Below are 13,595 nucleotides of genomic sequence, written 5' to 3' on the forward strand. Positions count from 1 at the left end.
TAGTAGGGTGAAAATGTTTAAATTTTAGTTTTTCCCCACTATTTTCGTCTTCCGGGTTTAAAATCTTCATCGCAGGCTGTGACGTGGCAGAGCACAGTGTAGTGTGTTGATGACTCATCGGTCTCTCTTAATTATTAACGAGAGTTTTTATATCCTATGAGAAGACATATATATATATTTAAAGATGTTTATTTTCAAAATAGAAGTAAAATCATTCACTGGCTTACCATGGTTCCTCGATGAGGTAGGACTACGAGTAAATGTCCGGGTAAGACACCTATGGCCACTGGGTGGGGTTGTTACTCAAATTTGACGCTGGGAGAATGAAGGGACATGTTTTTAAATTGACCAAATTAAGTTTGTTGATGCATCTTTCACGCTCTATGGTAGGCAGGGTGGACATATAATTACTTGACATGTTTAATCTTAGTGATTTAACACCTGTCGGCTGTGTACGGACGTTGTTTTGTGACGCTATTTTGTATTGAAGTCTATGGGAAGTCTAGTTTATTTTCCCCTAAAAGTGGGCATGAATCTGTTCAGAGACACTATGACGTTGCGCCGGTTGTGAGTATAAAGCACGCAAGTCAGTCATGCAGGTTTGGTACAACATGAAGGTGAGTAAATAATAACAGAAATTTTGATACCTTTAAGACCAACAGTTCAAAGAAGTGTGAGGACATTTATTTGAGAACATCATAGCTTAAAAACTTTGATCATCAAAAGAAATCTACAATGACTTAAAGCCTCACCTGGTTGTCGTAAGTGGGCAGGGCACAGTATCCAGGCTCTGTCCCGCGTAAAAGACGAGGGGAATGTGTTCGGAAAGGCCTCGGGGAGTGAGAGCACACAGAGCGAGGGGAGGGCGAACGGATGGAGTGAGGAGATGGAGAGCGGACGGAACGGGGCGAGTGCGGGATGGAGTGCGATTGAGACTGTGAAGGGGTCAGAGACGGGGCGTGATGATTGAGCTTAGGGGGGCGCGGGGATCGAGGGGGCAGTTCAGGTGGTTTGAGAGGATCAATAAGGTCTATTTCAGTAAGGAGAGGTGGAGGGGGGACGAACTCCTCGTCTGATTGGGGGATTTCCCCATCGATCAAAGCGAGCTCTGCCCGTGATAGGTGGTCCACAATGCCTGCCCCGAAAGAGTCGCCCACCACGTTAATGGAGGTGCGCATTCTGTCACTAAAGACACACAAAAGACAGCTCGAAAAGCTGATATAGAACAGCTAAGGACAGCTGTTTATGTTCATGAAGACAGGGGCCGTCGTCAGGGGGGGGGGGGGGGGTGTAAGAGACGGCCCCGTACATAACCCAAACAGAGCTGTTTGAACTCACAGAAGCCAGTCGACAGCGACGAGCAGGCTGATGTCTTGAGTTGGAAGGCCCACAGCGGTCAAAATTAGCAACATGGTGACCAGACCTGCACTGGGAATACTGGCTGCTCCCACACTGGCCAAAGTCGCTGTCATGCTGCAGAGCAAGAAACAGAGGGGATCATGATACTACAACGACGACTGAGAAAGTATGGGGTGGCACTGACAGATATTATCTATTATGAGGAAGTGAAAAGGATGAAAAAACTTCAATGGAGCAAAGAAGGAAAATAACAACAAAAGTAAACTGAAAATGGATTGGAAGAATATGTTAGCTCAGTTAAAGGAGAACAGGTGATGTATTTCCAGGTTAAAGTTTTGTAACTGTATCATAATTATAGAGCCATTGTAATAAAATAAATTATAATAACTGTAATAAACTCCAGATTTTTATGGCACAACAATACAAAGGATAGTAAAGTCGAACATGTGACTGATAAATTAAGACTGCATTCAGGCTGCGTGAGAACAGTGCAAAGAGAACAAATGGCATGTAAAAAATGGATTATATGGAATCACTTCTTATCTGAACAAATAAAATAAAATAAAGTAAAATAAAATGACTACAAATTTGCAGTCAGTACCTGAACAAAATAAAACAATTGTAATAATTTAAATAAAATAAAAATAAAAAAGCAGCTTAAAAACTAACTGTTATTCTTTTTTAAAAATTACGAACTAGAAGCCAACTAAAAGTATCTCTCTTCAAAGAGAACTTGATTTTGCTGAATAAATGGTTATTATTCTTTATTGCAGCCACAGCAGTCTGGTTTCAGTTCCATACTTCCATATTTCCTTACCTGACAGTAATAATCTGTCCTCCATCTAAGGCAATGTCATTCATCTGGGCAATGAAAATGGCAGCCACGGCCTCATAGAGTGCAGTGCCATCCATGTTTATGGTGGCTCCAATGGGCAGCACAAAACGAGTCACACGCTTATCAATTTTTAGATTCTCCTCCAGACATCGAAATGTCACTGGCAATGTCCCAGCACTAAGAAAGGGAAAGTTATATTGATCATAATTGTTTAACAAATGTTCATTTGTCATTTTAAAAACTGCCCTGACTACCACATGTCCAAAAACCCACAACAACAGTAATTATGTATATAGATTTTAAAAAGGATAGGATTGCATAGATATTCTGTGCCAAATTGACAGTTGGTTTAACATTCAGTAAATGGTTTGGCTTAACAGATGTAATCCCAAAAGCCCAGATTTAGTCATAAACAACTCTAAAATATGTTTTCATAATATCCCTTTCCTTCCATTTAGACTGATTAATCATTTTAGACCTCTATTCTTGAGAACTTCAGAAAATGTGTGTTTTATTTTGGCCAGATTAGATAATGTGATTTATGATAATGTCTAGTCATCTATCATATTTTTTGGGATATGTTGGAGTTTATAATAAACATCTTAGACCACATAGCCAGTAGAATATATATATATATATATAATTTTTTTTTTTTTAAACATAAGAATGTGTTTTGGCTGTGCTATACGTAAAACAGAGATTGATTGCAATATTGCTCTACCCAAGTCAAAAAAATGTTTTTTACCAAATGTGACCATCAGTCTGTGCAGCCAGAACTCAATCAGCATATTTCCATAAACACATGATGTGAATAGTCTGCTGGCTGTACCTGCTGGCTGTTCCCAGAGCGGTGATCCAAGCTTGGAAGATGCCAGAGTAAAACGTGAAGGGGTTTTTCCGAGTCACGGCGAAGAATATCAGTGGCAGGATGAACCCGCCATGAATGATGAGTCCAACTATGACCGTGACCATGTACATGCCCAGCTGTCGCGCTACCACTTCCAGGTCACCGATGGCAGCAATTTTCCCACAGATGAGGGAGGCGATGCCAAATGGAGAGTACCTGAGGATAGACCAGTCGAGTTACTTGTTAAGTTAGAGCTACGGGGTAAGTTAGGGGTAGAGTTGAGGTACTTGGTCAGTTATGGGTTTTTAGCTGCTCTGTTTAGAGTTAGACTTTGAAGTAGGGGTTTTTTATGTTGCGGAGCATTAATTTTTGTTCTCTAATTTTGTTTTTCTAGCATTAATAGGAAATAAAAACTAATTTTAATAAAGTTTTTTGACAGACATTTTTAATTAAACGTATTTGTGTCTTGGCCATTGGAGTTGAGGCAATACTATCTGTAGAGCTACTTTTGAACAATATTTATTGTGAAAAGTATTATATAAATATACCCGAGTTGCATTGAACATATTTCTCTTCATTTTTATTAGAATAATGCTATATTTATAGAGAATATATTTATATTTTAATATCTTCTTTTAATTTTAGTACAAAGACAATAGAAAAGCCAATAACACTTACTTTTTTCCATACACATTATAAATGGGTCTTTATATATTTTTATATAGCTGCATTTATATTTTAGAAAGAGAGAGTCACAAAAGGATCATCATATTTATCCAGTTTCGCAACATGAGTGGCAAATTAGAAGATGTTACTTCTTATGTGGTTTAAATTTAGCTCCTCATCTAAAATGCTGTGTATAAATATTTCAGTGTCTGTTATGGTAAGCAACAGATGATGTTTATTGTAGCATTTGAACAGTTTACATACTGTGAGCGGAAAACACAGGACACAGTTAGTTACAGATGGGACGGTCTCAGGGCTGAGTGGAGTCTGTCTTTGTTGTCATATGCTTTTGCTTTGGGGTATTTACTTTTTCTGTGTTTGTTCTTTTATTGTTAAAAATGTATTAGAATGTGAAATGAACATGTTCCATCCCATCTCACTCCTTTTGTGCTGTAAAATGGCCTGTTAGATTTATGGATCAAGCTTTTCATTTCTGCAGACATGATTCAAAAATGTCTCTGTTTTCAGCTATGTCTGTCAGTGTGTGGGTATCTGTCTGCGGTTTATGTGTCGGAGGATGTATTACATCCAGAATAAAACTCCCACATTTACTCATGGGAACACAAATATGATTCTGCTCTCTCTCACAGATTCTTGTCCTGTTCTCTTCCTGACAAATCCCCCTCTCTCTTTCTTACATGCTATACTGTTATATTTTAATTCGCTCACTCTGCTGATCCCCTTTGAACATGTCTGACAGATTTAAACAAAACCTCTCAAGCCTGTTTTATTCTATGTCTTAGGAATGAGTGGATGACACTCAAAAATGGCTAATACAACATTTGTTTTAAGTTGCAATATATATATAATTGGAATTCTAAATAAATGCAGAATACTGACCACATGATCATGGACACCATCTTCATAATGATCTCATTAAGGATGTTGAAGAAATCAGACATGAGCTTCCCCCTCTCTCCCATTTTCCCCATGTAGATACCAAACGTGATGAAGAACCCAATCAAACCTTACAAGTAAATCAAATTTACGATTAAAAACAATGAAATGGAATAAAAATCTGTTTTCTATCAATAATTTGGATAAAATTTGGATTTCCAATAATGCAGCTACATTTAGAATTGAAATAACACTTTTTATATTAGTTTGGTACTTAATTACATGTATGCTGCAATTTTTTGTTTCAACTACAGAAAAAACAGAATATCCTCTAACCTAAAACATTCATTCCCCACTTCATTTCCAGTTTCTTTCTACTGACAAGGATCGGTTCTGTTTGGTTCTGGACTGGCACAGCTACTTTTTTCAGCACTGTTTGAACCTGAAAAGAGAAACAAGACAAAAGATGATCATTCTGTAAAACACTGTAAAAAGCAAAACACTTTTAGACATAATATTTGAGTCTAAATACATTATAGGCTAAGTATTAGTAAAAAGTATGAATTATTATATAATGTATAGTCTAGCAGACATGTTTATAGTAAAATATAGTTTTTTCTTTTCTTTTATTCTCAGAAATATGAGCCTAATAATTCACAGTGGGAAAACAGTAAAAGGATGTTCCCAGAAGTCCCTGCATGGCACATCACATTTGATTTTTATCATATTTAAATAGTCTCTATCCTCCACAGTGTTGTGAAAACTGTTTTAGTGTGGTGTTGCTCAATGAAAATGTGATTTGCAACATGCTCAAAGCAAACAAACTATTAGGGAAGGAGCTCATAATCCGGATGGATTCACTGTGAAATGATGCATTGAAACACTGCAAACACATTAACTGGAAGGAACTCCTCAGATGAGAGCTTGGTTATTTGGAATCAATCTTATACACATTGCAGTAAAGTTCATCATCTGCTGTGTTAAGGGACTGTCGCTGTGATCAGATTAAGTATTCAAAAGCCTCACTGCATTAGAGTAAATGGAAGAACACGTGCTTCTGCAATACTAAATATAAAGCACAGTGTGAACACACGGTACATTTAAATTAATTTGAAAAACAGTGAACGTGTCAGGCTTGTACTGTTTTCACTTACTTTTAGGTTGTATTACATTGTTTCCTTGTGTTGCATTCCTGTTTCCTTGGCTTTTTCCGGTTCTTATCTGTCTCCTAGGTTACTGATTGTGACCCAGTTTGTTTCCGTGGTTACCTATGATTTGCAACTGTGTCTAGTTTAGCGTCCCTTGGATATATAGCCCTGAGTTTCTGTTGTCTCTTGTTGGTTCCTGTCATTGTTTAATGTGTATTATGCATTTGTATTAACCAAAGTATCTCAGTGTTTTGGTTTCATGGATTCAAGATAATTGAAGTTATTATTCTTAGACATTTGTGTTGGATTTAGTGATGAGAGAATCAAAGCTTTGAATCAATTGAACCAATTGCTTCGCAAAATGATTCACTGTTTTGAAGTGTTCGAAATGCCACAGACTAGCGACACCTGCTGGTCAGAACAATGTAAATGCAACAAAAACTCAGGACAAGCATGCTTAAAAAAAACAAACCCATTACAAATGTTTTATTGAAAGTAAAATCTATCAAATGCAATTGACTGATCATCTTATACGATTAAATAGCAAGTGTCTGTATAATATGTGTTCTTTTAGCAATCTTCAGGCTTGTTTTGTTTGTTCCAATTTGGATGGCTCAGTGCCAATATGAGACATGCCAATAAGAGACTATTAACTATTATTCCTTATAGTAATTATACTAATGTCTAATTAGAACCTCGACAAATTAATAAAACTGATCAGAGAACAGGTAAAACCCATAGACAGATGTTCAATGGTTCGCCGCTGGGGTTAATGGGTTCACGGCTTCACAGATATCATAGCCCACAAATGGTGATTCATTGAAGTCTTGAAACAGTTATGACCCCTCGTTTACTGAAATCAAGATAATATGTTCGTTTGATACATGGTCTGAACTACTGATTCAAAACAAAAGATTTGTAAAGGTTTCAAAGCTTCATGAAGCAGTGTTTCGAAATCGGCCATCACTAGTTGGATTGCACAGCATCGGGACAGAAATTTATAAATATTTTACAGTGTGCAGAGTGACACCCGAAAGGTGTGCAACATTCCAAAATTATAAATCAAGAAGCACTGAATGTAAGTAAAATTTGGCTTTTTAAACTAAGTTAGCTGATAACTTTTTTAGGAAATACAATTCAACACATAGTTTAACTTGCAATGTAAGTATGGTAATTTGACTATCTTCTGCTGTAGGTCACAGTTGGAAAAACTATGCTTGCATTCAAATAACAAAACAATTATGCATCCGCATGGGGTTAGAATTGTTGCATTATTCCAAATAAATAGATTAAGATTCACAAATAAATGTAAAGAGTTTCACAAAAATGTATAAAATTCACAAATAAGTAAAGTGAGATTTGCAAATAAAAACAAATTTACAAATGTTTTATTATTTTACAAACACAACTCTGCCTGATATTTATTTGTGAACCGCTTTCTGTGCATTTGTAAATCGCTGCACACATTTGTGAATCGCTTCTTGTGCATTTGTGAATCCCCTCACGCATCTGTGGATTTTGAAACACTTCTACCATCGACGTGCAGACAAATCCACAAATAAGTGGACTCCACCCACCTTTTACTCAAGCCAATCAGATAACGGCCACATTGAGCTGGCCAATCTAAATCTAATTTTCAAGTAGCCAGCACTAGTCAATATAAGTACGATTATGCAGACAGTTCATATATCAGCAGCTAAGAAAACAGACGTCACATAAAAAAAATGTGTTAACATTTCTAGTTTCAAGTTTCAAGTTTTACATTATTTGAAACTCCTATAGCAGCAGTGAAAAGATAACGGGGCACTATTTGCTTTTGACGCGCTGTGTCGCGCCTCTTGCCGGTGTAGAGAGGGTCTTACTGATCATGATGCTCGGGATCTGTGATGACCATAATTCCCTGAGTTTATCCTTATGGAAATATAAAGAGTGTTTTAACCACGCAAACAGTACAGCTCAATTTGAACGAAGTGCCCAAAGATTATTACTATGCTCTTTTCAAGGGTGCAAGAATCAGTTCCCGCCCTATAGTGTAAAGACAAACTTGATTGGTTGTAGCAAGTACGTGCTACGATTGGCCAGCTCAATGTGGCCGTTATCTGATTGGCTTGAGTAAACGTTGGGAGTCCACTTATTTGTGGATTTGTCTGCATGGAGGCTAGAAGTGTTTCAAAATCCACAGATGCATGAGGGGATTTACAAATGCACAAGAAGCGATTCACAAATGTGTGCAGCGATTTACAAATGCACAGAAAGCGGTTCACAAATAAATGCCAGGCAGAGTTGTGTTTGTAAAATAATAAAACATTTGTAAATATTTTTTTCTTTGCAAATCTCATTTTACTTATTTGTGAATTTTATACATATTTGTGAATATTTTTTTCTTTGCAAATCTCATTTTACTTATTTGTGAATTTTATACATATTTGTGAAACTCTTAACATTTATTTGTGAATCTTAATCTATTTATTTGGAATAATGCAACAATTCTAACCCCATACATCTGTGGGATGGCCAAATAAATATGCAACCTTTAAAGTGCCATCTATTATGCTTTATATATATGCTTTTTTATATTACCTTTCCTGTAGTTTGTAATATATGTTTATGAATGTAAAAGGTCTGCAAAGTTTTAAAGATCAAAGTGCACAACAAATAGGCCTACAGTTATTGTCTTCTAAAAAAAGGATAGATTCTAAACTGCCGAAACAAGTCGTCAGCAACTCCAATCTCACTTCTGTAACATATCTAAGGTTTGTAACAAATTTGCATAATGCAAGCCTATGGTCTTCATTTGCTGCCTACAAACAACGTTTACTAAGTACTTTGACCCACCCTCAAACACTGTAGTTGTAGCCAAGAACATGTCAACAAAACCACATTGCTACAACATGTCGAGAACTCTTTTCTGGTCTATGTTCAACTTTGCATGCACTTCCAAAGGTGAAGACTCGTGCAGGAATTGATACAGTAAAACTGACACCATTTTTACTGTTCATATCACTGTGTATACAAGTGCTGAGGAAGCATCCGAAGCTGAAATTCAAATATGGCAATGTGCGTTCCGTTAGAAATAATGAATCCTTTATCAAGCCGTTTCAGATACTGTAAGAAAAGAGGTGATGTGCAATGTATATTATGAGAAAATTAAAGTGTTTTTTTACCTTGGATGTATGTAAACCTGTTGTAGTTCACCTCCAAAACAAAATGAGGAACATTTAAAATACCATAATAGGAGCACTTTAAAAGAGAAGAGAAAGAGATTCTCAGCTTGTTTGTTGTACAAACTGTACACAAATTCATCTGTTAATTGTTAGAAGCTAGACAAATTAGGCAGAAGGAGAGGATAGATTGTGTTACATGTCCACATGCTCAAAAGCCATGAACAAACAATGCAAAAAAAACAACAACAACGACAGCAATCAGAATCATTGGCTGCAGACAGCAAGAAACCATCGATCAAATGAAATATGACCCTAGTCGAACTCGAACCCAGGTTCCCGTAAGCACAGCTCCTTACACACCACCAGCAACCTGCTACCCTCTGTGCCACTGTTCTGAAAGATTTACATTTTCCAAATGACAGAAAAGCAAAAAGATAAATTGTCCATCAGAGACATAAATTCTCAAAGCACAGACACTACTTTTTACCTGTTGAAAACTGGCCTGAACCAGGTTCTCTGGGAAAAGGTTTCGGATCAGATCCAGAAAGGCATCCAGACTGCTGACCTCTTGGGTCTTGGGGGCGGAGCTGACCTGACCAGATCTGAGTTTTGGGTTCCCAGGGTGTATGCCAAGCACGAGGATGACACCTAAAACAGCAGCAATTATTGTGGTGGACATGTAGTACACCATTGCTCTGGTACCCATTCTTCCACTGGAGCGAGCATCCAGACCGGCCAAGCCTGCAAGCCAGGAAGAAGGAGAGAGAGAGATACTGCATCAACCAAGATGAACGGCTTCTTTTCTTGTGCTGTAGACACTTAAAAGCAAAAAACAGAGCATGTGTTCATGGCCTAACCTGTAATAAGACTGGAGATGATGAGGGGCAGGATGAGCATCTTCAGCATTCTCATTAGTACGTCTCCCGGAAAGGAAATCAGCATGAGACTGTTTGTGTCCAGATCAGGAACATAACGCAGCATCATTCCCATCACTGTGCCTGCTATTACACCTGTGAGAGTGTGGGGATTACACCGGTTATGTTCGGCCTGCTTATTTAAAAGGTGTATGGATCATAGCATTGTAGAATTCTAGGTTTTTCACATGCACCACTGCATAACTGTCCTGCATCTGCAACATCTCAAACTGCTGCTGTATAAACAGTGTCACTACATGGGGCCAAAAATGTTTTGCAGAGAACTTGCTCATTGGTATTTGTCTGTGGTTTGACAGACAGTTATGAAACCACAGACTAGGTTTATATGAATGCACATATAAGGAAATACAAGATGAAAGATAAAGATAAACCCTGACTGGGACTAAGATTAAAGCATCATATCATACATTTTTAAAATGAACAACTTAAGTTTTGGGTCCACCTATAAGTTTTTGGGCCCAAAATAACAAAATTTTAGTTTTCAAGACCTTTTATTATCCTCTTTTAAGCTGCTGCTCATTTAATAAGTGCCCCATTTCACATATTAAATAATCTAAGCTCTTCCCGTATATTATCAACAGTGTTTAGCAATAATACATTGTTTCCTGCTTATCATCTCACGGTGACTTGATTGGCTTTATGACCTAACTGGCAAGCTCTGAACTTCCAAGGAAACAGACACACACACACAAGTCTGAAGTTGTATACAAACACTCCCTCACATTCATGCATTTGCGCACACACACACACACACACACACACACACACACACACACACACACACACACACACACACACACACACACACACACACACACACACACACACACACACACACACACACACACACACACACACACGCACCTATCACAGTGAGGGCAAGGAGCAGGTTGCGTGTAAACCAGCCGCATTGTTGGTGTGTGGAGTCTTTTAATTCTGCTTGCACTCCATCGTCCATCTGCAATGCTGCACTTGTCTGGTTTCCCAAATGCTTATTCGTCATTCTATCTGCAAGAGTCAAGAGAAATAAAGGGAGAAATCCCAAGGTAAATAAACAATGATGATCATTTAAACATCCTACTCTTTACTCTATATCTTCAGTGAACTCAGGCCAATATGCAAGGGGTCAGGGACAGGGGGGTCAAGGTTTTGCTGGTTAGCATGGCCCAGTTAGGCTTAGCCTCTACTGGTTGATCCCATAATTACACAATTCTACTTCAAAAATGTCTCGGGTTATGAATGTAACCAAACAAATGTTCCCTGAGAAGGGGAACAAGACACTATGTCCTGGGATGCTAATGGGGAATGCCGGTGTCTAAACAGGACAATAACATTGTCCGGCGATAGCCTATGATGTAGCTACTGGTGCGACCAGATGGACCGGCCATCGGGAAGCTTAGCACAGGGCCTGGTATTCAAAGAACACCTTAAAGGGAATATGGCCAAGGATAAAAATATATCCTGCCTATCACTACAGGGACACACCCCTGATGAGTGGAGGTCTCATGAGAGGAGACCTAACAAGGGGAGCTCTAAGAGTAGTGGGCTCAGCAAGACTACTCTCTAAATCGAGAGGAGGCCTAACTACGTTCTACACTAAGGACTACTAACCAAGGAGGCTCAAAAAAGCCTGACATCTTGATACTGCTATCCAGCTAGAGCTCTGGGTACGGAATCCTCAGCAGGATGACTTTAAAGCGAGAGGAAGTCTAGCAAGGCCCACCTTGAAGACCGTTAACCAGGGAGGCTAAAAAAAAAGAGCCTACAACCCAGTGCACTGCCTCCACGGAGCTCTCAGAGCGGCGGCCTCAGCATAATGACCCTCTGAAGCGAGAGGAAGCCTAACTATGTTCGACGCTAAAAGACCACCTAACCAAGGAGGCTCACAGAGAACCACACAACTCTGGGGAGCAGAGGTCTCAGCATGACGACTCTCTAAATTGAGACATACAATCTGGCACGACCACCTCAACTAAGTTCTATGAAGGGAGGCCTCAGCATAACGACTTTCTAAAACAAGAGGAGACTAGCTATGTTCTATGCTAAGAACCGCTTACCAATGAGGCTCAGAAAAGAGCCTAACAACTCAATACTGCTATCCAGACAGAGCCCTAGGGAGCAGAGGCCTCAGCAGGACGACTTAAAGTACAGTAAGAGGAGACCTAACAACACTCCACTTGAAGAACAGACAGCCAAGGAGACTCACAGCGAGCCATACAATCAGGCACCACTCTTCATACCTTGCTCCAAAGAGCGGATGCCTCAACCTGAGGACTCTCTAGGCAAGAGGAGGCCTAACTATGTTCTATGCTATGACTGCTTATCAAGGAGACACAAAAAGGAGCTCCACGACCTGATACTGCCATCCTAGCGGAGCTCTGCAAAATGAATAATGACTCTCTAAAGCTAGAGGAGACCTAAGTAATTCTACCAAGGAGGCTCACGATAGCCAACGACTCGATAGTGCCAACTTGGGCGGATACTGAGAGTGGAGGCCTCAGCAAAATTGCTCTAAAACAAGAGGAGGCCTAACTATGTTGAACCCCAATATCCAACAACACACTCACAATCAGTATCCTGCACCGAACCAATTAGTAAATTATAAAGTAAATAATAAAATAATAAAACACTGCCATAAAACATCATAGGTCCAGCCTCAGGGCCTGATATAAGCACATGTTAGAAGCATGGATTCTTCATCCTGTGTAAGCTGAGCACGTTTACTCTGGATTACTTCCTTCAAATCCTGTTTTCCTTTCCTGGCATCATGCCTATTCTGCGCTCTACTCCTTGGAGAAGGAGGAGCGTAATTGGTGACCCCCAAAGGTTTGGGAGATGAACCTGGACTGGCGTGGTATGTAGGTCTTGAAGGCTGTGCCTTCGCCTCTCTGAACTTCCCGACAAGCATCTCAAGACCCTGGTTCAGTTCATTATTATCAATGTTGATAATAATTATCAATGTCAAAATATTTATGTGGAAATCGTGATAACTCTTTTTCATCATTCTTTGTTAAATTGAACATTCTAAAGAACACCATTTATTTTAAAAGAAAACCTTTTATATCAAGATGGAAAAGTCTTTACTGTCACTTTTAATTTAAATTTTAATGCACAGATGCTCAGTAAAAATATCAATTTCTTAAAAAAAAAAAAAAAAATATTACTGACCCCAAATTGGATTGGTAGAGTGTGTAAAAAATATTTTGTTACACAGATGGTACACCAGTAATGGAGGACTCTCAAAAGCATGGAAATATATACTAGTTCAAAGACGATTTAAAAAAGAAAAATATCTTTCCCAATACCCCAAGCTCTCTTTCTATCATGCTAATGAGCAGTGGTGGCTATGCAAAACAATTCACCACAAACACAAAAAACTAGTTTGTGTATATTAGTCATATTAGAGATGTCTGAGACTGATCAATTGTAGTATTAACACCCTCACAAGGATGGATTAGCCACAAAAGTTTCACATAAGCAACCTAGGTGAATATTACAGCTCGAGAGTGATAAGTTCATGAAATTGCATCTGAAAGCCTTGAACGACCCTCTGCTGTGTTTACGTGAGCATGCTGACACATAACACACCATATTTGGTCATTATTATTTTCATCTGTCGAGGTCTGTGATCATGACACTGGAGGTCAATGTACTGCAAGGCCTCATTTGACTGTCAAACAGCTTATAGGCTTTAAATTATTGATTTATGACTGACTATGACCAAGTCTTTGTATTGACAATTTA

General features: G+C 38.7%; 1 protein-coding gene across 6 annotated transcripts in view; it reads right to left on the reverse strand.

Moving 5' to 3' along the window:
- Nucleotides 1–13,595, reverse strand: part of slc1a9 (solute carrier family 1 member 9) — a 33,331-nt gene that overhangs the window by 4,369 nt on the left and 15,367 nt on the right. For 5 of the 6 annotated variants that reach the window (XM_077212562.1, XM_077212559.1, XM_077212561.1 and 2 more), the window contains 9 exons: nt 10,716–10,859; nt 9,774–9,926; nt 9,404–9,657; nt 4,941–5,046; nt 4,608–4,734; nt 3,024–3,257; nt 2,177–2,371; nt 1,339–1,473; nt 753–1,185 (listed from right to left, as the gene is read on the reverse strand). In XM_077212562.1, the coding sequence (XP_077068677.1) occupies nt 753–1,185; nt 1,339–1,473; nt 2,177–2,371; nt 3,024–3,257; nt 4,608–4,734; nt 4,941–5,046; nt 9,404–9,657; nt 9,774–9,926; nt 10,716–10,854 (1,776 nt within the window). In that variant the 5' untranslated portion in view covers nt 10,855–10,859. The remainder of the gene's footprint in view (nt 1–752; nt 1,186–1,338; nt 1,474–2,176; nt 2,372–3,023; nt 3,258–4,607; nt 4,735–4,940; nt 5,047–9,403; nt 9,658–9,773; nt 9,927–10,715; nt 10,860–13,595) is intronic. The other variant, XM_077212563.1, reaches the window with a different exon arrangement.

The sequence above is a fragment of the Siphateles boraxobius genome, unplaced genomic scaffold (assembly GCF_051911475.1).
Source record: "Siphateles boraxobius isolate OS27281-9 unplaced genomic scaffold, OSU_SipBor_1 66, whole genome shotgun sequence".
NCBI classification, from domain to species: domain Eukaryota; kingdom Metazoa; phylum Chordata; class Actinopteri; order Cypriniformes; family Leuciscidae; genus Siphateles; species Siphateles boraxobius.